General features: G+C 37.0%; 1 protein-coding gene across 2 annotated transcripts in view; it reads left to right on the forward strand.

Annotated features, from left to right (window-relative positions):
• Positions 1–20,482, forward strand: part of KPNA5 (karyopherin subunit alpha 5) — a 35,162-nt gene that overhangs the window by 2,071 nt on the left and 12,609 nt on the right. For both annotated transcript variants that reach the window (XM_036413791.2, XM_045572579.1), the window contains exons 2-9: positions 3,098–3,231; positions 7,673–7,774; positions 7,883–7,982; positions 8,834–8,928; positions 10,087–10,218; positions 12,309–12,397; positions 16,519–16,618; positions 19,982–20,145. In XM_036413791.2, coding sequence (XP_036269684.2) covers positions 3,098–3,231; positions 7,673–7,774; positions 7,883–7,982; positions 8,834–8,928; positions 10,087–10,218; positions 12,309–12,397; positions 16,519–16,618; positions 19,982–20,145 — 916 coding nt within the window. The remainder of the gene's footprint in view (positions 1–3,097; positions 3,232–7,672; positions 7,775–7,882; positions 7,983–8,833; positions 8,929–10,086; positions 10,219–12,308; positions 12,398–16,518; positions 16,619–19,981; positions 20,146–20,482) is intronic.

A 20,482-nucleotide genomic window follows, 5' to 3' on the forward strand; every position in this document is an offset into this window, starting at 1 on the left:
GCCCCGGGTCCGCCCGGCTCGGCGGGGTCTGCCCGGGGCCGCGGCCGATGGCAGACACCGCGGGGGCCCGGGCTGACGGCTCGCCCCGCCGGGGCCGGGGAGCGGGGGTCCGTTGGCGGCGGCGGGGCGAGGATGCTCGGCCCGCAGCGCCCGGCGCGGACCTCGGAGGGTGTCTTCTAATGCGTCCGCGGAGACGGGACCCCAAAGCCGAGAGACGGGACGGTGATGCCTCCAAAGAAAATGACGTTGGCACTTACTCTTGAACTTTTTGAACACGTTAAACACACACACACACACACACACACACACACACACACACACACACTTCCAACTTGATGTCTCCATGACAACGCTGAATGACTCCCATTCTGCGGGGAAAGTCACTTACTTCCTGGTCAATCAGAGGCGGTTCCTTCCTGTAGGATCTTTAAGTCCCGCTTGTTGGGTGTAGGGCTGTGGCCGGCTCACTTGCCCGCTTTGTGCCCATCCTGTGATTTTACTCGCAGGCACCCAAACCCATAGAGATGGAGGTATAGGGTACAAAACATGCCGTTGAATAGATGTTAGGAACATTTTAGGTGCCAGTTATTTGCCCAAACTCGACAGAGGTTTTCAAAAGAGCCGGATCAAAAAGAAGCTTGAAAGAAATTCCTCCGTTTTGCAACTTCGGAGTGTCTGAAGAGCATTTCTTCTGTTTGAAATAACTTGTAGGAGACAGCAGCCTCGAAAGCATAGGATTCGAAATCATTTTCCAGAGAAAAAGACAATCCTACAGAAGGAGGGACCTTTAGAGGTTACCGTATTCTGTTTAGACTTTACGACCTCTTTTAAACTGCTGTGTAGACTCAGGCAGCAGGTTAGTACCGTAGAAGAAAAGGGAACCAAGGATATGTCAGTGCTGGAGCTAGATTTTATTTGGTTAACATATTTATGTGAAACAGTTTTAATGTAGTTTCCTAGATTAATGGTCTGTTGTATGTGTTTAGGAGGCATAAGTGATTCAGTTAGATGTGAAGAGAAAATGTTAGAAATTCCATTAGTTTACCTTTTAAAACTATTACCTTAAAGTTGTTTTCTATTTGTGAATTCTGTAATGGGGTAGTTTATTAGGCTAATAATACATGTTTACAAATAAATATACTGAGGATGAATGTACAAATATGGGGAGGGCAAAGTAGGTTTATAGTTGCTTCTATGGAAAATAATACAATAATTAATAATAATACAAGAATAAACTGTTTTTGTACTCACAACTGTAAACCTACAGACGTGATAATCAGGTCACTGGTAAAGATAGTGGTGGAGCTAGAGGTAGAGCAGAATGGGCTGAGGATGCTAGAATGATTTAAAAAGTACATTGTGTATTTGAATTTAACTCATGTATTATGGCAATTAAGGTACATTTATAATCCACCCACACCCCTCTTTATATACTTAATGAATTGATTTCAGAAATAGTGTGTGCACCAACACATATTTGTCATTAGAAACAACTTATTGTTATTAATAACAATATTTAGCATTGTTCTTTATTTCATATATAAAAATTCTGTGTCATTAATAAGAACGTAGTCTCTTGGAGGGAAAAAATGGAGATCAGAGTTCATTACTGATCTTCAGCAAGAGTTATTGAATTATGTATTCTTTACATTCACTAGGCCTCTAATTATTGAATCAATTTCCGGCTTACAGGAACCATGTGCTCTTACCTACCTTCCTAGCTTTATCTCCTGCTCCTTCTTCCTTATGTTCTCTTATTCAGGTACACTCATTTTTTTACTGTTTTGTGTTTATGCCAGGCTTCTTGAAGAACTGTCAGTACAGATACTCCCTCTGTTTGAAATGCTTATTCCTTTCCTTTTATCTTTTCATCTCCTTCCCTGGGAAATTCTTGTTCATTCTGTAAGAGAGGATAACTGAGTACTTTCAGAGCTCTGCAAGGCACAGTTTGTTGCTATGTCTTCTATGTTCTCACAGGGTTTTAATGCAGATGTTTTAGTGTTTTTTACCTCTTACAATATATTTTGCCAGTTGAATAGTCTATTTCTTCCAGGGATGGCAGATAAATGTCAGGGATGGTAGATAAATGTCAACTTTTTCTTCTCTGTGCTTACTTCGTAAGTGCTAATTGATCACAACATTCTCTTTGGTTGGACATGGGTATATTACTAAAATTTATCAGACTAACGTTAGAAACACATTACTTATCTCATGTTAAATTCAAGTTGAAACCCCGCATTAGACTCATTTTAATGTGTAATTCCAGGATAGGTTATAATATCAGTAATTTAGTATTTATTTCAGATATCAAAATATCAATGTAATTCTATTGTATTATTAAAAAGTATTTATAATGATTTTCCTAAAAGTAAAACTATTATATATATTTCAATTATAAAATTTCATATTTATATAAATTAAATGTTTTTAATATGCTTATAAAATGTTTATTAAATGTTAATGTTTAAAATACATTTGTAATAAGACTAATTTCCAAGAAAAATATACAAACATTTCAGTATTTAAAAAGAACAAACTATACTTGTAGCAATGAAATCTGGTATTGTAGTCATGACTCAAGTCATGCCAGTGTGGCCTTAGTTCGTAAGCAGTGGCTAAAGTAAGTGGAAGAAGCCAGACTGCAGTAAGTATTTGTGGTGTGCTTATTGCAGCCTAATGCCATGTTCCATTGGAAATAAGACACCTCACTGTTGGCCATTTCTTAATCTTACCAGAAACTGTAATTTAGAAGTTTTTTACCCAACTATTTCATGATTATTTCCTGGCCGAAGTGGTTTTAAAATGTATTCCACTTCAGAAAGGTTGAAATGCCAGGAATGGGATATGCGCCTGAGAATCAGTGAACTTAGGGTAATGACTTTGTGTTTAGGCCAGAATCTATTATTTGTTTGATGGTTTAGTGCTAAAATATTAAGTCCTTTTCCTCAAATTTGATCTGGAATGTGTTCTTTGTACATAATTTTCAGAATGGGTTTTATTGGACTATTTAATTTGTGAACCTGAATTTAGTTGCCATAGGGTAACATCTCATGTTTGAGAATTATCAGTATCCATTTTTTTCTCTCCTAACTTTAAGATGCCATGGCTTATTCGGGGAAAGATAACTATAGAATGAAAAGTTATAAGAATAAAGCCCTAAATCCCCAAGAGATGCGTAGACGAAGAGAAGAAGAAGGAATACAGCTACGAAAACAAAAAAGGGAAGAACAGGTAGGTGTTTTAAAACAATTAATTATGCTTAACACAAAACCATTATATGCAGATTTTAGAAGTTGTATTATATTGCTAATTTTTAGATAATTTTAAATGAAAAGTGTTTTAGGAAATTGAATTTAGATAAATCTAGTCTTTAATTTACTGGTCTTTAGAAATAGTATTAGCAAATTCATGAGTCAGAATCCTGTGCTATTTTTAATCACTGATAAGCATAGCTTTTCTGTTTTGTTGATAAATATATCACTAGTGCTAAAGAAATTTTTACTTTTGAGTCTATTTAGATCACTTCCATTTGTCATTGTAAAATTTGCCTCCTAAAAAAAATTAATTATATTAATTTGTTGCTTTTGTGGTTTTGTGGTTGCCCCTAAGTTAATTATAGTCTTTTTCCGAAGCTAATCATACTATTCCTCCTGTAGTTTCATTATCCAAATCTCTTGGACTTCTCAGTTTGAACTTTGTCTGTATCACATAAAGAATTGAAATTTTTTTTAAAAGAGTACATCTCAACATTTTTCATTCTAAGACATACTTAAATTTAGAAGTATCTATAATAATAAAAATGTAACATGCTAATTAGTCCAGATGTCCTGGACTTCCTTCCAGACAGCCTTCCAGATGCAGCCACGGTGGGCAGGGGCTGAGGCAGAGGCAGCCTTGGCAGAGGTAGGGGCCAAGGCAGGGGCTGAGCCCCTTGCATGAGTTTCGTGCATCGGCCTCTAGTTTATCAATAATGAGGATGTGGATTTTGAATACATGAATTAAAACAAACGTGTGAAGCCCTAGCCTGTTTGGCTTAGTGGATAGAGCGCTGACCTGCAGACTGAAGGGTCTAGGGTTAAGGTCCCCATCAAGGGCATGTGCCTTGGTTGCAGGCTCGACTCCTGATCCCAGTAGGGACATGTGCGGGAGACAACCAATCCATGTGTTTCTCTCACATCCATGTTTCTCTCTCTCTGTTTCTCCCCCTCCCTTTTACTCTTTCTAAAAATCAATGAAAATATATCCTTAGGTGAGGATTAACAAAACTAATACTTGAAAAGGACTAACAATGAAGAAAATAGAGAAAAAGGCCTATTTTAGAAATATGATTATGTGTTGACATCTCCCTATGTATAGTATCTAGCACAGTCCCTTCTGTATTATAATAGGTATTAAAAAAGAACTCTGTTGAATAAATTATTTGAAAGGGAACTATACAGATTGAAGAAAAGCAGTGTTTATTTAGCTATTAAAAAATAACAATTTTGATTTAGGAAATGTACCTTTATTTATTTAAAAAATGTTTTTACAAGTCATTTGGTATCTTAAATGACAATTAATGAACCAGGATTAAATAGTAAAGGAACATTATCATGGCGATTTATATCAGTCATTCTTTAAATACCAAAAACATCTGTTATATAAAATCCTATCTAATAAAGAGGGAATATGCTAATTGACCATCACACTTTCATAAAGATGGCAGTGCCCACAGCCAATAAGGAGGGAATATGCTAATTGATTGTCATGCCCTCAAATATGGCGGTGCCCACAGCCACAAGATGGCGACACCTAGTCCCCTCAGCTGTGCTGGGATGGCACTCACGCAGCACGCGGGTCCAATTGCTCTGTGTGCCTGCCTCCAGAGTCCCCCAGTTCCCTTAGCTTCCCAGTCGCCCAAGGCTGGCCCAAGGCCCAGGCAAGCCTCGTATGGTGGCTGCCCAGTCGATGTCTGAGTCACAGGCAGGGCTGAGGGACCCCCTGAGGGCTTCTAGACTTTGAGAGGAGGCAGGCTGGGCTGAGGGACCCCCCTCCAGTGCATGAATTTTCATGCACCAGGCCTCTGCTGTTACTGTAAAAGTCAATGCAAGATAGGTTAGAAAGTGAATTCCATCTATTATACCTAAGTGGCCTGTCACATTTCCTTCAGCATGTTAGGGCTTTCAAAACAGACTATTCCTACAGTATCATAAAGTCATAGGTTTTTATCCTAGTTCAGTCTTCACTTGCAGATAAGAAAATTGTAGAGAAATCAAGTGTTGTATTTTCCCCAAGATCACAGAATACTAAAGGCAGATCTTAGAACCAGAATCTAGAATTGTCCTGTCCCAGATCCAGTGGTTTTAATGTTCAAAAGGCTCCCAAGGACCTTTATCTTTTCTGGCTTTGCATTGGTCTTTGGGGACCAGATGCACATGTGAGTAGATGAGTTGCAAATTCCAAAAGGGACAATTCTAGAGCTCTGGAGAGATGGGGACTAAATGTTCAGTATGTTATTCAAGTGATTGCATGCTCCAGTTATTTCCCAAAATAGTTTCAAATACAAATTTTAAATGCTTTATTTTAAAGAGGCATTAACAAAGTAAGGAAATAGAAAGTTCATTTATAATAATAAAAGTGTAATACGCAAATTGATCGAATGGCTGAACAGCAGAACAACCATCCAGATGACCATGCTATGATACGCACTGGTGCCAGGCCAGCCAAGGGGGGTGCGATGCAATTGGTGGTGGTGGTGGTGGGGGGTGTCCCCATTGCCTCACGATTGCCCTGCAGAGAGAGGTATAGGCCACTGGCTGGCAGGGCAGTCAGTCAGGAGGGCTCTGCAATCAATTAGGGAAGAGCCTTTGCTATTGATCGCCCTGTAGAGGGAGGCCCTGCCCACCCACTGCAGCGCAGTACTGATTGTGGAGCCCCGGCCAGGTGGGTGGGGCCTACCTCTTTGGGATGATCAATCATGGGGCTCCTGGACTGCAAGAGGGCACTGGCTGGACTGAAGGATACCCCTTCCCCAGTGCACAAATTTCGTGCACCGGGCCTCTAGTTTTTTCATGTTTAGAAAGAAGAATGGAAATACTGTATTTAGGATGACTTTTCTGTTCAGTCGTCCACTTCCTAGCTATTCTTCCAATAACACTGTAATGCAGAGCACCATCAACAAAGTCATTTCTGTGTCATATGTGTCCCATATGTATACATATAATTTTTGTTATGTTTCATACACAGATGTTCCTAATTGGTCTTGTTTTGCCCTGACTCTACCAGAAATGGACAGGAGCAGAGAGAAACAACATTGGGACTTTTTGCAAGAGTTGTCTCTTTACAAAAACCAGTATTACTTCTCTTTTGCTCTTTTCCCATGGAAGGTGTTTCTTGCTGCCTTGGCTGCTAGCACTCTGCCCCTCATAGGCTCAATTATTAGGACTAAGGGAGATAATTGCTAAGTGGAAGAACCAGAAATGACTGAAGTTCCATTGCAGCCCAGATATTCTACATATCCTAGTTTATAATTTATAAATACAACCTTCCTATATGCTTCTTTGAAATTATAGCCCTGCTGATTCACACCACTAAAGCAGGGACAGTTTGATCAAGGAGATCTTTCCTCAGCTAGCCCATGTCAGTCTGGTTTTGACTTTCAAACAGAAGAATATAGTAAAAGAGGGCAAGAGAGGGATGAAGAGAAATGAAAGGGAAAGGAAGTGAAAGAGTGAGAAATGGAGAGTGGAGTGAGGAAGAGGAGGAAGAGGAGAAGGAAGGAAGGAAGGAAGGAAGGAAGGAAGGAAGGAAGGAAGGAAGGGAGGGAGGGAGGGAGGGAGGGAGGGGAAAAAAGTGTTCAAGAGAAGGAGAGACAGTAGAAGAAAAGGAGAGCATCGAATAAGGCACTATAATATTTGGGATGGCACAGCATGAAGTTGGTGTGCTGGGATAAAAAGAACGAAGATTTTGGAGCCTGAGTAAATGGCTTTTATGTTCAGCTCGACCTTTATTTGATGTTGAACAAACTATAATGTTGAACAAACTAGAGAAATCTGTTGTCTCTCAACTTCTTCACCTGACAGAGAAGAATAAAACACTGCCTATATTATTTTGTAGGGTTCTTATATGATGAGGTGACCCGTGAAATGTACCTTTAAATTTTCTTTACTCACCTCATCATGTTTCATTCCTTCTCTTTTTTTCTTAATTTTTAACCTGAGTTAATAAGCATAGGGCCATCTTTTGTTAGAGGAGTTCTCTATTCCTTGTTAATCTGATATACTAACTATTAATATACCACATTATCTCACCTATGTAATATTTACTTTTTAGTTAAGATATTCTTGGAAAAGTTCTTAGGCATCTCATAATCTAGGATGGTCATAATGTGCTTTCGCAAATGCTTTAAATTATAAATGTGTATTCTACTCATGAGACTCGCCTTTGATAAGACCTGAGATTGACTAAACACACAGTTTCTAGGACAAGAACTAACCTAGGCCAGAAAGTGTTTAACTTCTCAGAGACAATTTAGGTCTTCATGATATAATGATAGGGAAATACTAAAATATTCAGAATTTTAAATAAGATAAAATTATTAGCTTGTTTGTTCACGTATACAAAAAATATAATTCCATGGGAATTTACTGTTCTATGGAAAACTCAGCATGAGAGTGATTTCTTTTTATTACAGCTGTTCAAACGCAGAAATGTCTCTTTGCCCAGAAGTGATGAATGTATGCCAGAAAGTCCTATCCAGGATCCAGATATCAGTTCCACTGTACCTATTCCAGAGGTAGATATTACAAAAATCTATTTCAAATTATACTTCAGCAGTATTTTGGGTATTATCCACGTAAAGTATTTAAATGAAATTAATTATATTTTCTTTTCTGTGTTTTAGGACGATGTTATTACTGCAGATATGTTTCAGATGATTTTTTCTAATAATGCTGATCAACAACTAACAGCGACACAGAAATTCAGAAAGCTGCTTTCTAAAGGCAAGAATTGTTTTCAGAGCCGAAACCGGTTTGGCTCAGTGGTAGAGCATTGGTCTGTGGACTGAAAGGTCCCGGGTTCGATTCTGGTCAGGGGCATGTATGTTGGTTGCGGGCACATCCCTGGTAGGGGGTGTGCAAGAGGCAGCTGGTCGATGTTTCTCTCTCATCGACATTTCTAGCTCTCTGTCTCTCTCCCTTCCTCTCTGTAAAAATCAATAAAATATATTAAAAAAAAAAAAAGAATTGTTTTCAGTATGCTTATTTGATATTACAACATTCTGTAGTACTGTTTTTATTTATGAGGTATTTTTTGAAGTACTTTTCTTTGCTAGAAGAGTCTTGTTCTAAAAAATGTATTTTTAAATAAAATCAATTTTTAAACATATTATCAAAGTAACCCATGTTGATTATAGAATATTTGTAAATATAAATAAAAAAATTACAGAAGCAAATATAGAAATCATTATTCCCACTGCTAATTTCAACTCCCATCTTTAGTTTGTACAAGTATTCCTTTCACTATATTCTTAACAGCATAATTATAAAAAAGAAAAAAAATGGGCATGGTCTCTTTCTGTCCCTATTTCTGCCCCCTCTGCCCACTCCTATCTACCCTCATCTCCCTTTTTCTAAATTTTCTTGTTATTAGTTACTGAAAAAGAATTTGCTTTGCAGTAAACATTGCAATTATAAGAATTTTTTTTCCTTCAATTATATCCAGCTAGAATTTTAAACTTGGTCAGTGAAAGCTAAGAAAGAGTTATTTTGTGTGCCTGTTAATTGACACAGACACCAGATCATTGTGCCTTTTTGCCTATGTAAAACTTAAATTTTTTTTTTTTAATTTTTAGAACCTAATCCACCAATTGATCAAGTTATACAGAAACCAGGAGTTGTACAGAGATTTGTGAAATTTCTTGAAAGAAATGAAAATTATACTTTACAAGTAAGTTTCATCGTTTTTGTTCTTAATTGCTTTCTAGAAATGACATGATGAAAGTTTCTAGTGAAAGCAGCTTCTGCAATACTGAACGTATTGGCCGCGAAAGGAAAAGGTGGTGGCACTTGTCTCGCCATAGTCATGATTGTCTTCTAGGAACTGTTAGTAATTTTGGGAAAAGTTTATAAAGTCACTCCTAATAACTTAATTGTTACTCCTTAGTTTGCCTGTGGATTTGCAGGCCACTTAATTTTTTGTTTGGGAGACACAGATTGAATTTTCTCAGTTGCTTTTGTTATAAACCCGTCACATGTAAGTATATACAGATTCTAAGTGAATTGATTTAACTGACTTCTCAGAGGCTCTGCTGCTTAAAGAGTTCCACCAGTCCTGCTTGAGGCCCTGCTAATAGTGAGCTCTTTACTGGAACATTCACCTAAATCGCTGGACTTCTAGTTATCTTATTTCGTAAGTGAGGAGGTTGGAACGAGATGATCACTAGGGAAACAAAACTACCTTTTATAGTTCCAAGCTTTCATAAATATACTAGAGGCCGGTGCATGAAATTCGTGCGTGGGTACGGTCCCTAGGCCTGTCCCGCGATCGGGGTCATCTTCCCCTGCTGCCGCAGCTGAACGTGCCCCCTGCCGCCACCCACCCCCAGTTCCCTGTTTTCATTTGGGCGATCTGAGCCTGCGGCTGGGTAAGGGACTGAGAGGTAGTCAGTGCCTCATAGTGACTGGTTAAGTGGTGGTTATGGTTGTTCTGCCATTAGGGTCAATTTGCATATTACCCTTTTATTATATAGGATTTTTCTATTAAGTAGTGTGACATTAAATTGCTTGCTTTAGAACATCTGGCTCTCTAATAGACATTAAGAATTTTGTGAATTATAAATTCAAGTGTGTTCACCTTTAGCTCATTAGTTGTAAATTTTTATTATATTCTTCTCAGTTCTTATTTTCCTAGATTGAGAGTTCATTTTTTAAAATTAAGGTTTATTTTCTTTCTGTGAAATCTGATGTCAAATTTAATCTTATTAAATGTAAGGCTGTCCATATCTCAGACTTGACCCACTAAGTCTTTACTTCCACTCTTCTTCCATTCTTTCTTTTTTTGACATTTCTTTGGTGCTTTCATTTACTCTATTTTATTTTTCTGTAGTTTGAGGCTGCATGGGCATTAACTAATATAGCGTCTGGAACTTTTCTGCATACCAAGGTAGTGATTGAAACAGGGGCTGTTCCAATTTTTATCAAACTTCTAAATTCAGAGCATGAAGATGTTCAAGAACAGGTAAGTTTCTATTTGAACTGTTATATTTATTAGATTTTTAATTTTCTCATGGAAATTCCACAGCTGATTATGATTTGAAATTTATTTTTACTAAATTTCCTGTGTATTGCATTTGTTAAAATACAATTATTTTCCATCATGTCAAATTGGAAAGAAAAATTAACTGTCTCAGGCATCATCCTGATTATTTATAAATGTGATCTCAGCTATAAGGAAGTACCATGCCCATTTATAAAAGAGCATACTGAGACCCAGAAACTTAGTAATTTACCCAAAGTTACGGTGAATGGCTGAACCAAATTTTAAACCTGCGCTGTTCTGATTCCTTATTCTTTGCAAGAACATATATTATTTTGTTGTTTCTTTTTAAAAAATAAATGTTTTATGTAATTTTTAGAGAGAGAGTAAGGGAGAGGAATTGTCTGCCATCTACACACCCCTTACTAGGGATTGAGCCTGAAACTTGACTGGGAACTGAACCCTTGACCTCTTGGCTCCTGGGTCAATGCTCAAGCACTGAGCCACACCGGTCAAGCTTGTTGTTTCTTTTTAAAAATATTACATGAGTTAGAATAGAACCATTTTAAAATAAACTTTATGAATATTATTCTCATAGTTGTTGTACGAGGAAAATTTTAAACATAAAATGTGTACCATCCAAACAGAATAAAATGTCTTGGTATTTTAAATCCTTTTAATGCAAATTGATCACATATATATTTATATTTTCAAACTTAACACTAATATTGGGAGCTTATTCTTATGGAATTAATTATATTCAAAGAAAATTTTACTGATTCATTCAAGTGTGTATCATAATTTACCTATTTTTCAATTATACGTTGGAGTTATTTCTAGTTTATTGGTGTTAATATTGTGATAACATCATTAAGTATTAGTTTTTATGTGCCTCATAATTATTTTATTTGGGAAAAATGACTTTACCCTGTCAATAGAAAACTTTTTAGAGTTTTTATTTCATATTTCAAAGTTGACCTCCAAAAAAGTTATACCAATTGATATCCTCACCAACAGAATATTAGACTTCACAGAGGAAAAATGTCATTATTTTAAAAGAGTTTTCTTAAAAACATATACAAACTTAGGTCTAAAGATATTAAATCATGCTTTTAAACCTTAACTATAAAATTTTCCCAATTGAAAAAGTAACTTATGTCTACTTTTGTGCTTATATGAAGAATTTGAAATGAAAATATAATAAAACTAGAGGCCCATGTACAACATTCCCACCACCGCTGCTGCCCTCGCCAGCTCTGAGCCCAGCTTCTGGCTGAGAGGCGCTCCCCCTGTGGGAGTGTGAGATTATAATAAAATGATAATTCACATTTGCATAATGTCTCATCTAATGGAAGTTTAATAAATGAAGAATTTGATCTCTTACTATCATTTATTTAAAAAATATATTGAACCTGGACTGATTCTATACTTACATCAAGGATCAGTCCAAGCTATTTCTCTTATTAGTTTTACCTAACTTTCTATGCTTTAACTTTCCCTTCTTTTACAAATTCCTTGTAATAGGAGCAAATTTCTAGAATACATAATTGGAAAATTCACTAAGTAGATATGTTTTGTCTCTTCTTGAAGATTTGGTATTTCTTTAGTATAAATGTTTCAGTAGTACGTAAGAAAAAATTTAAAAATGTACTGTCCTTTAGTTTGATTAAATAACACTTTTAAAGGTTTTCTTATTGTCCTATTAGCATTTAAAAAATTTTTTTGTTAATCCTCACCCAAGGATATTTTTCCATGGATTTTTGTTTTTTAGAGAGAGTGCAAGGGAAGAGGAGAGACAGAGAGAGAAAAACATCAATGTGAGACATTTTGATTGGTTGCCTTCTGCACAGGTGATCAAGCCTGCAACCCAGGTATGCGCCCTGGACTGGAATGGAACCCCGGACTCTTCAGTCTGAGGGCTGAAACTCTATTCACTGAGCCAAACCAGCTAGGGCACTAGCATTTTTTTTTAACATCTGGAAAACTTTGTTCCTTCTGTACTAAAACCTCATGTTAAGAGGGAGCATCTTATTTAAGATATTGCTAAAACGGAATATTTTTCTTTTTTTGAGGCTGTTTGGGCACTTGGTAATATTGCTGGTGACAATGCAGAATGCAGAGATTTTGTTTTGAACTGTGAAATACTTCCACCTCTTTTAGAGTAAGTACTTTAAATTAGTCACAATTGAAGTAATACTACTTTTGGAAAAGAAACTATAATTACATTTTTATGTACTTGCAATTAACTTTTTAAGTAATGTTTTTAAATTTGACTGTGTTTAGCCATGCCTGTAATAGCTTCAAAGCATTAGAAAAAGTTTTTCAGTTGTATCATATGTCTTTTACTAGTATGTTTTCTTAATCCATACTTCACAATTACATACTTGATGCTTACTGTGTTAAATAATTGCTCTACAAAAAAAAGGATATGTAGTAGTATTTTTATTTTATTTTGTTTATGTTTTTTCTTTTATTGTTTAAAGTATTACATATGTCTCCCTTTTCTCCGATTTGCCTCCTCCCCACCACTCCTTGCCCCCCAGGACAAGCATCCCACTGCCCCAGGGTCTGTGACCATTAGTTATGTTAATTAATATCTCTTACCCCACTGCCCTGCCTTCTCGCTGAGGTTGGATGTTCTGTTCAGTGTTTCTTAGTCTCTGGATCTATTTTTGTTCTACAGTTTATGTTGTTCATTATATCCCACATATGAGTGAGATCATGTGATATTTATCTTTCTCTGACTGGCTTATTTTGCTTAGCATAATGCTCTCCAGGTCCATCTATGTTGTTGCAAATGGTAAAAGTTCCTTCTTTTTATAGCAGCATAGTATTCCATTGTGTAGATGTAACATAGTTTTGTTTTGTTTTTAATATTTTTTTTATTGATTTTAGAGAGAGAGGAAGTGAGAGGGAAGGAGAGGGAAATATCATGATGATAGAGAATCATTGATCGGTTGCCTCTGGTATGCCTCCCACTGGGAATCCAGCCCACAACCCGGGTATGTGCTCCAACCGGGAACTGAATCTTGACCTCCTGGTTCATAGGTTGATGCTCCACAAGAGAACCTAAAAATCAAGTGAATTAAAAATCTGAGGAACAGAATAATCTGGTGAATATAATAGAATCAGGGGCATAGAAAGGGAGTGGACTGATAATTCTCAGGGGAGAAAGGGTATGGGGCGTGCAGGAAGAGACTAGACAAAAATTGTACACCTATGGGTGAGAAAAGGAGGGGGAAGGTAAGGGCAAAGGGTGGGGAGGGGAACCAAGTGGAGGGGAGCTATGGGGGAAAAAAGGAGAAACAATTGTAATAATCTGAACAATAAAGATTTATTAAATAAATAAATAAAAAAAGCAGAGCTGTTTTGGATTTCCCAGAGGAGCCAATGGCTGTCTAGGAGAATGACTGGCATAGAAACCGACCAATTAGAACCAAATCTGGGTGAACTGCGAGGAGCCAATGGCTGCTTAGGAGGCAGAGCTTTTGACACTGACTGGCATAGAAATTGACCAATCAGAACCTAATCTGGGTGAACTGTGAAGGTAGAACCTAAGTTGGGGGCTGAGGAGGAGTTTAGGGGCAACAGCTGTTTGGTGTAAAGTGTAAGAAAGCGGTTCAATTTTTTAATAACCAGTTTGGCAGTATAGTGCATATGGCTGGTTATCAGTTCAGATATAGGGGCTATGTATTTTTGTCTGGCAAGAACATTTTCTCCTGCTGAAAAAGTCTCCCCCCCTATTTAAGCAAGCCTATCCTATATAATCTATCTATACTAATAAAAGGGTAATATGCTAATTAGATTGAGTTGATCAGCCATCTTCCGGATGTCTGACTTCCTTCCAGACAAAGCCATGGTGGTGAGGGCTGAGGCAGAGGCAGTTAGGGGCAATCAAGCTGGCAGGGGAAGGCAGTTTGGGGCAACTGGGTTAGCAGGGGAGGATAGTTGGGAGTGACCAGGTTGTCAGGGGAGGGCAGTTGGGGGCATTAGGCAGGCAGGCTGGCAGTCTGGCAGGTGAGTGGTTAGAAGCCAGAGGTTCTGATTGTGAAAGTGATCCTGGATTGAAGAGGGTTCAGGCTGGCTGAGGGACCCCCCCCCATGCACGAATTTTGTGCACCGGGCCTCTAGTATTATATAAAAATTCCCATACATTTCTGTCCTACCTCCTTTAAGTTGTCACAAATTACATTATTATAAATTGTGTTCCATTAATATAGATTTATAATTATTGCTTTATGTATTTATCTTTAATTTAAATAGAAATAAAGAAAATTTACAAACCAAAAATACAATAATATATCCTTTTATATTTATGTAATTATTTTTAGCAGTGTTCTTTATTTCTACTTATGGTTTTGAGTTATTGTTTATTGTCCTTTTATTTCAACCTATATAACTTCTTTTACTCTTGCAAAGCAGATTTATTAATGATGAATTTCTTCAGCTTTTGTTTTTCTGGGTATAGCAATTCTTGGTTGACAGTTTTTTTCTTTTAATATTTTAAATATTTAATTGTATTGCCTCTGACCTCTGTGGTTTTGGTTTTATAATATATTTTTACTGATTTCAGAGAGGAAGGGAGAGGAAAGGAGATAGGAATATCAATGATGAGAGAGATCAATGATTATGATCTCTCTCATCATTGATATGATGAGAGAGATCAATGATCAGTTAATATCAATGATTAATCAGCTGTCTCCTGCATGTCCCACACTGGGGATTGAGCTGATGTCACTGCAGAATAGGAATTACAAAAATAGAATATACATAGGTCGACACTCAACCACTGAGCCACGTTGGCCAGGCTGACCTCTATGTTTTTTTATGAGAAATTAGCTGTTGATCTTAAGGAGAGAGTACCCAATTAGTCAAAGGCAAGTATCTTTCATTAGTTATTCAGGAAGCACAATTCCTTGAAAACAAATTATCCATAACTCCTTTTGGAACCAGGAACTCATAGTGGGAATTGTTTCCAGATTTTGTTTCCAAGGCTGCTGCCAGATTGGGGAGAAGATTGGGCAAGGGTAAATTATTCTGCTAGAAAGCTCTCCTGCTACATCTCAGCTCTTTCCTGGTTAAAAGTTTTCTTGGTTATTGTAAACTTCTGACTGCCTTTGAGAGTTAGGATAAAGTTGATTTGACAGGATTTGTAAGTTTTTTTTTTTTTTTTCATATTTCTGGGAAGTACTGACCCCAGAGTTCCCTTCTCCACCATTTTTGCTGATGTCACTGCAGAGTAGGGATTTTTTTTTTTTTTTTTTTAAAGAAACATACTTCTAGCAGCTGGGAAATAAAAAATAGTAAGAAGGACAATTTGTTAAAACATATACACACACTCAATATCTCTTCTCAATACCTTATCTTCATTCAGTTTGACCCCACATTCCTTGGTTATTGAATTTGAATAATGTATATTCATAGTTTAAGAAAAGTAATCTAATACTCTTTGTAAAGTATAAAGAGACAAGTAAATTAATTTCCTGTGGCTCCATTTATTTTGGACATGTTTTATGTCTTGTAAGAATCCACTTAGATCATAGCTTCAAAATTTAAAAATAGAGCAATGCTATTTTTGTTTACTTTTGTTTCTGGAAATATAATGAATTTAAAAAACTACCTTTTCCTATTTTACCAGCTCATTTTGAAGTCCTTATAAAGTACTAGAGGCCCGCTGCATGAAGAGATGCATGCAATAGGCCTTCCTTCCCTTGGCTTCTAGCACTGGTTTTCCTCTGGCACCCGGGACCCAGGCCTTTGCTCCTGCTGGAGTCTGCCACCTTTGCTGCACAGACTCCGGCCAGAGTCTGCTGTCTTCCCTGCAGACTGTGACCAGAGTCTGCCATCTGTGTCTTCCCTGCAGACTCTGGCTAGAGTCTGCCTCTGCCGTCTTTGTCTTTGCTGTAGACTCCATCTGGAGTCTGCTATCTTTGCTGCAGACTCCTGAGTCTACAGTCTTCAACTTTGCCGTGGTCGGAGTACCACTCCTGTAGATCCCTTCACCTCGCCTCCCTGCCCTCCCTTCCTCCCTCTCATAGCAGGTGTCCTGCCCCAGCTGGCCACTTCACACCTGGAGCAGCTGGGCGGCCACCATCTTTGTCCTTCTAATTTGCATATCCCCTCCTGTTTGGCTAGTGGGTGTAGTGGAGTGATGGTCAATTTGCATGTTTCTCTTTTATTAGTGTAGATATTGAGAATTTTTATGTTATGATAGAAAATGGCTAAAGTGGAAAAATGAAAGTAAAGTGACAATTCCTTTTTTTTTTTTTTCCACCTTGGCAGGTTATTAAAAAATTCAAACAGACTTACAACAACCAGAAATGCTGTATGGGCCCTCTCAAATTTATGTAGAGGCAAAAACCCTCCTCCAAACTTTAGTAAGGTATGAGTAAAATACACAAATTAAGGAATCTGTCTATATAAACTTTTAATTCTCCTTTTCATAGGTTTTTAGAGATTGAATGGAAATTATTTTTATTTTAATAGTTTCCTTATTAGACAATGTTTGCACATACACAAAATCAAGAGCTATAGTAAAAAGGAAGTTTTCTTTTCTACCCTACCATACCCATGATTGCTCTCCTCAGGCAACCACTGTCACTGATGTTTACATATCTTAGAGTTGACTTTAGAAACCTTTTAGTCTACTTTTTGTCATTTAGGAAATTGGAGCCCCACGTAAGATTAAGGTAATTCATTCAGGTCCACTGTTATAAAATTAAAGTAACTAGCCCAGAGTGGCTTGTGCTTTCACATTGTACTGTTTATGTGTTAGAATATCTTTTCTCCATCTATAATACTAATATTTTGTTAAAATAATAGGTTATTTGTAAATTCCCAATCTCAGTTGTATTGTCTTCAGTAGGATATTGTTAGAAAGGTAGAATGTGGGTAAATTTTTGGGATACCATCTTACTCCTTTTGAATTCCACATTTCATCTAAAAAAAGTAGATTAAACAATTAGCTTTGATTATATGTTTTTTCTTTTTTAAATTTATCTTTATGTTGAAAATATTGCAGATGTCCCCTGTTATCTCCCCATTGACTCCCTCCTCCCTGCTCTCACTCCTGCCTCAGGCCTTCACCACACTGTTGTCTGTGCCCATGGACTATGCATATATGCATGTAAATTCTTTGGTTAATCTCTTCCTGCCCACCCCTCCCTTTGAGATTCATCAACCCATTGTCTGCTTCCTTGTCTGGTTCTATTTTGCTCATCAGTTTCTTGTGTTCCTTAGATTCCACATATAAGTGAGATCCTGTGGCATTGTCTTTCTCTGACTGGCTTATTTACCTTAGCAAAATTGTACAACCACTATAAAAAACAGTGTGGTGTTTCCTCAAAAAATAAAAAATGAAACTTGCCATTTGACTTAGTGATCCCACTTCTAGGATTAGATTCTAAGAATCCTGAAACACCAACCACAAGGAATATATGCACTCCTATGTTCATAGCAGTGTTTTCTACAATAGCTAAGATCTGGAAGTAGTCCAAGTGCTCATCAGAAGATGAGTGGATATTTTTTCCATTGATTTTTAGAGTGGAAGGGAGGGAGGAAGGGGGAGGGAGGGAAGAAGGGAGAGAGAAAGAGAAACATGGATGTGAGAGAGACATATTGATTGGTTGCATTCTGCAGGCTTCCTGACCAGGGTTGGGGATAGAACATGCAAGCCAGGTACATGCCCTTGATCTCAGAATCCAATAAGTGATCCTTTGGTGTGAGGGCTGATGCTCTAACCACTAAGCAACACACCTAGGGCACCTTTCCCTCTTTTAACTGCATGTATGGAGATGAAAAATACAAAGATCTGTGGTACATTTTGTACCACTGCCTTGATTTGTGCTAAGGTGCTGATAGTTTTACCCACCATTGCTTTTGTACTTTTTATGCAAATATTAATAAAATGAAAAAAAACACAGTTATGTGTTAGTGTAACTGTGAAAAAAATTTGCATAAAAGACCCCCAAATGTTTCAAGAATCCTTCAGGGGTTCATGGACTCCACTTTAAGACCCTCTGGCCTACAACATTATGTAGTATCTACTTGACTAATTCCCTGTATTTCTCTATCTCCTTGTTTGTGAGAAGATGGTGGAGCAGAAATGTATTTATTTTGCTCTCTTAAAATAGAAATCTGTAGCACTTCATTGTTTTTTACATAAGTAAAAAGATATATCAGTAACACTAGTTGTTTTAATTTAAAAGTTTACAGTTGCTTTTAAGAACTGATTCTCACATTTCTTTGTTCAAGGAAGAGGAGGTGGTTGGCAAGGGTGAAGGCATGATTGTTGGGGTAGGATCCAGTTGTGCAGATTCTATTTCCTAACTTACAGATGAACATGTCTGTTTTGTAAGTGAACTGATTTCTGTTCCTGGGCTAGGGTCATATTTATAGGAAGGTCCCAGTAGGGAAGATAAGTGTTTTCAGATGATTATAGTGAATGTACTCGCAATCTTTAAAATAGAGGTGAAGAAAACATCAACCTACACTATTTTTTTAAAATATATTTTATTGATTTTTTACAGAGAGGAAGGGAGGGAGACAGAGAGCTAGAAACATCGATGAGAGAGAGTCATCGATCAGCTGCCTCTTGCACACCCCCCACCGGGGATATGCCCGCAACCAAGGCACATGCCCTTGACTGGAATCGAACCCGGGACCCTTCAGTCCCCAAGCCGACGCTCTAGCCACTGAGCCAAACTGGTTTCGACTCAACCTATACTATTAGAATGTGAAAAAGCTGTCATCACTTTTTATTTGTGGCATTTGACATAGAACTCTTATCTGAGAAGAGAGACTAGGAGATAGATGTGAGGTTACTGATTTAAAAAAACACCCCAAAACTTCCAAGGAATATAAAATCAATACCGAGGATGGCAATAAAAAACCCCAACATCTCAGTGCTTACTATATGCCAGACATTGTTCTAAGATGCTATATGCATTCTTACTAATTTAAAGATATTGTATTATCCTGGTTTATAAGTGAAGAATTGGGGGTTTAGAGATATTGGGTTATTTGCCAATAGTTACACAACTAGGGAATAGTGTTTGAACCTAGTTCTCTCTAATGTGAGAGGAAGGATCATAGAATTTATCTAATTCAGCCTCTTTGTTTCATAGATTTGAAAACTGAGTCTCAGAGAGATGAAGTGACTTGCTCACCTCGCAACTAGTTAGTTTTAGTTTTATGCTAGCAGGATTAAAAATCTCTATTATGTATTCTTTTAATTGAAGATTTAGGGTTACAATACATTAAGAAATATAGTTTATTAGTGACTTCCATTAAAAAACCCTACAGACCTCTTTTTGTACTTTTTACACTTTTACTTTTTAACTGATTATTATACATCCAATAATGTATATGTTGAAAGTAAAGTGGGATTCATTTAAGTTGGATCATATTCCATGATCATTATGTTAAAAACTTAACGGGAATAGTTTTACTTCTCTCAGTTTTAATGTGCCATTTTTGGGGTGTGTTTGTGTATGACTTAGACATAGACAGAGGATCCCAAATACGTATTTCATTATTTTTAAAAACTTTAAATATTATTCAGTATCAGATTGATAGGGGTCACAATCAGTATCATGTTTATATCTGATCATAATTTTAAAACAATAGAACGTTTAATTTCTCTATTATTAAACATTAGTTTTAAAACAAATTTCTATATTTTCCTAAAGAAACTTGGTTTTAGGTAGAGAAAAATGTTAAACATTGCCTCTTTCTTCCCAAACAGGTTTCACCTTCCTTAAATGTCCTGTCACGATTGTTGTTTAGCAGTGACTCAGATGTATTAGCAGATGTGTGTTGGGCCCTTTCTTATCTCTCTGATGGACCCAATGACAAAATTCAAGCAGTCATCGATTCTGGAGTCTGTCGAAGATTGGTGGAACTTTTGATGTAACTATAATTTATAATTAATGATTACATGATTGTGAGTTTAGCAGTTAGAGTAATGGCCTCTTAAACATCTTAAGAATCATCTATGGGAAGGGCTGAAAAAGTACTATAATCCTACTTTGGAGAATAGCTGTAATATTGAAAAGTTGACCCTTAAACTTGGGTCTTATATCCTCTAGTTGAGACTATTCATTTTGTTAATGAATTTCATTAGTCTTAAGCTCTTAGTGAATGAGAGCTACTTAATTCAACAAGTATGTATAAAATGCCTGTTACCTGCTAGAGTAAGATACTGAGTATAGAATGTAGTTCCTGCTCTTCCAGAATGAATAATTTA

This window comes from Pipistrellus kuhlii, unplaced genomic scaffold, assembly GCF_014108245.1.
Source record: "Pipistrellus kuhlii isolate mPipKuh1 unplaced genomic scaffold, mPipKuh1.p scaffold_m20_p_5, whole genome shotgun sequence".
Lineage (NCBI taxonomy): Eukaryota > Metazoa > Chordata > Mammalia > Chiroptera > Vespertilionidae > Pipistrellus > Pipistrellus kuhlii.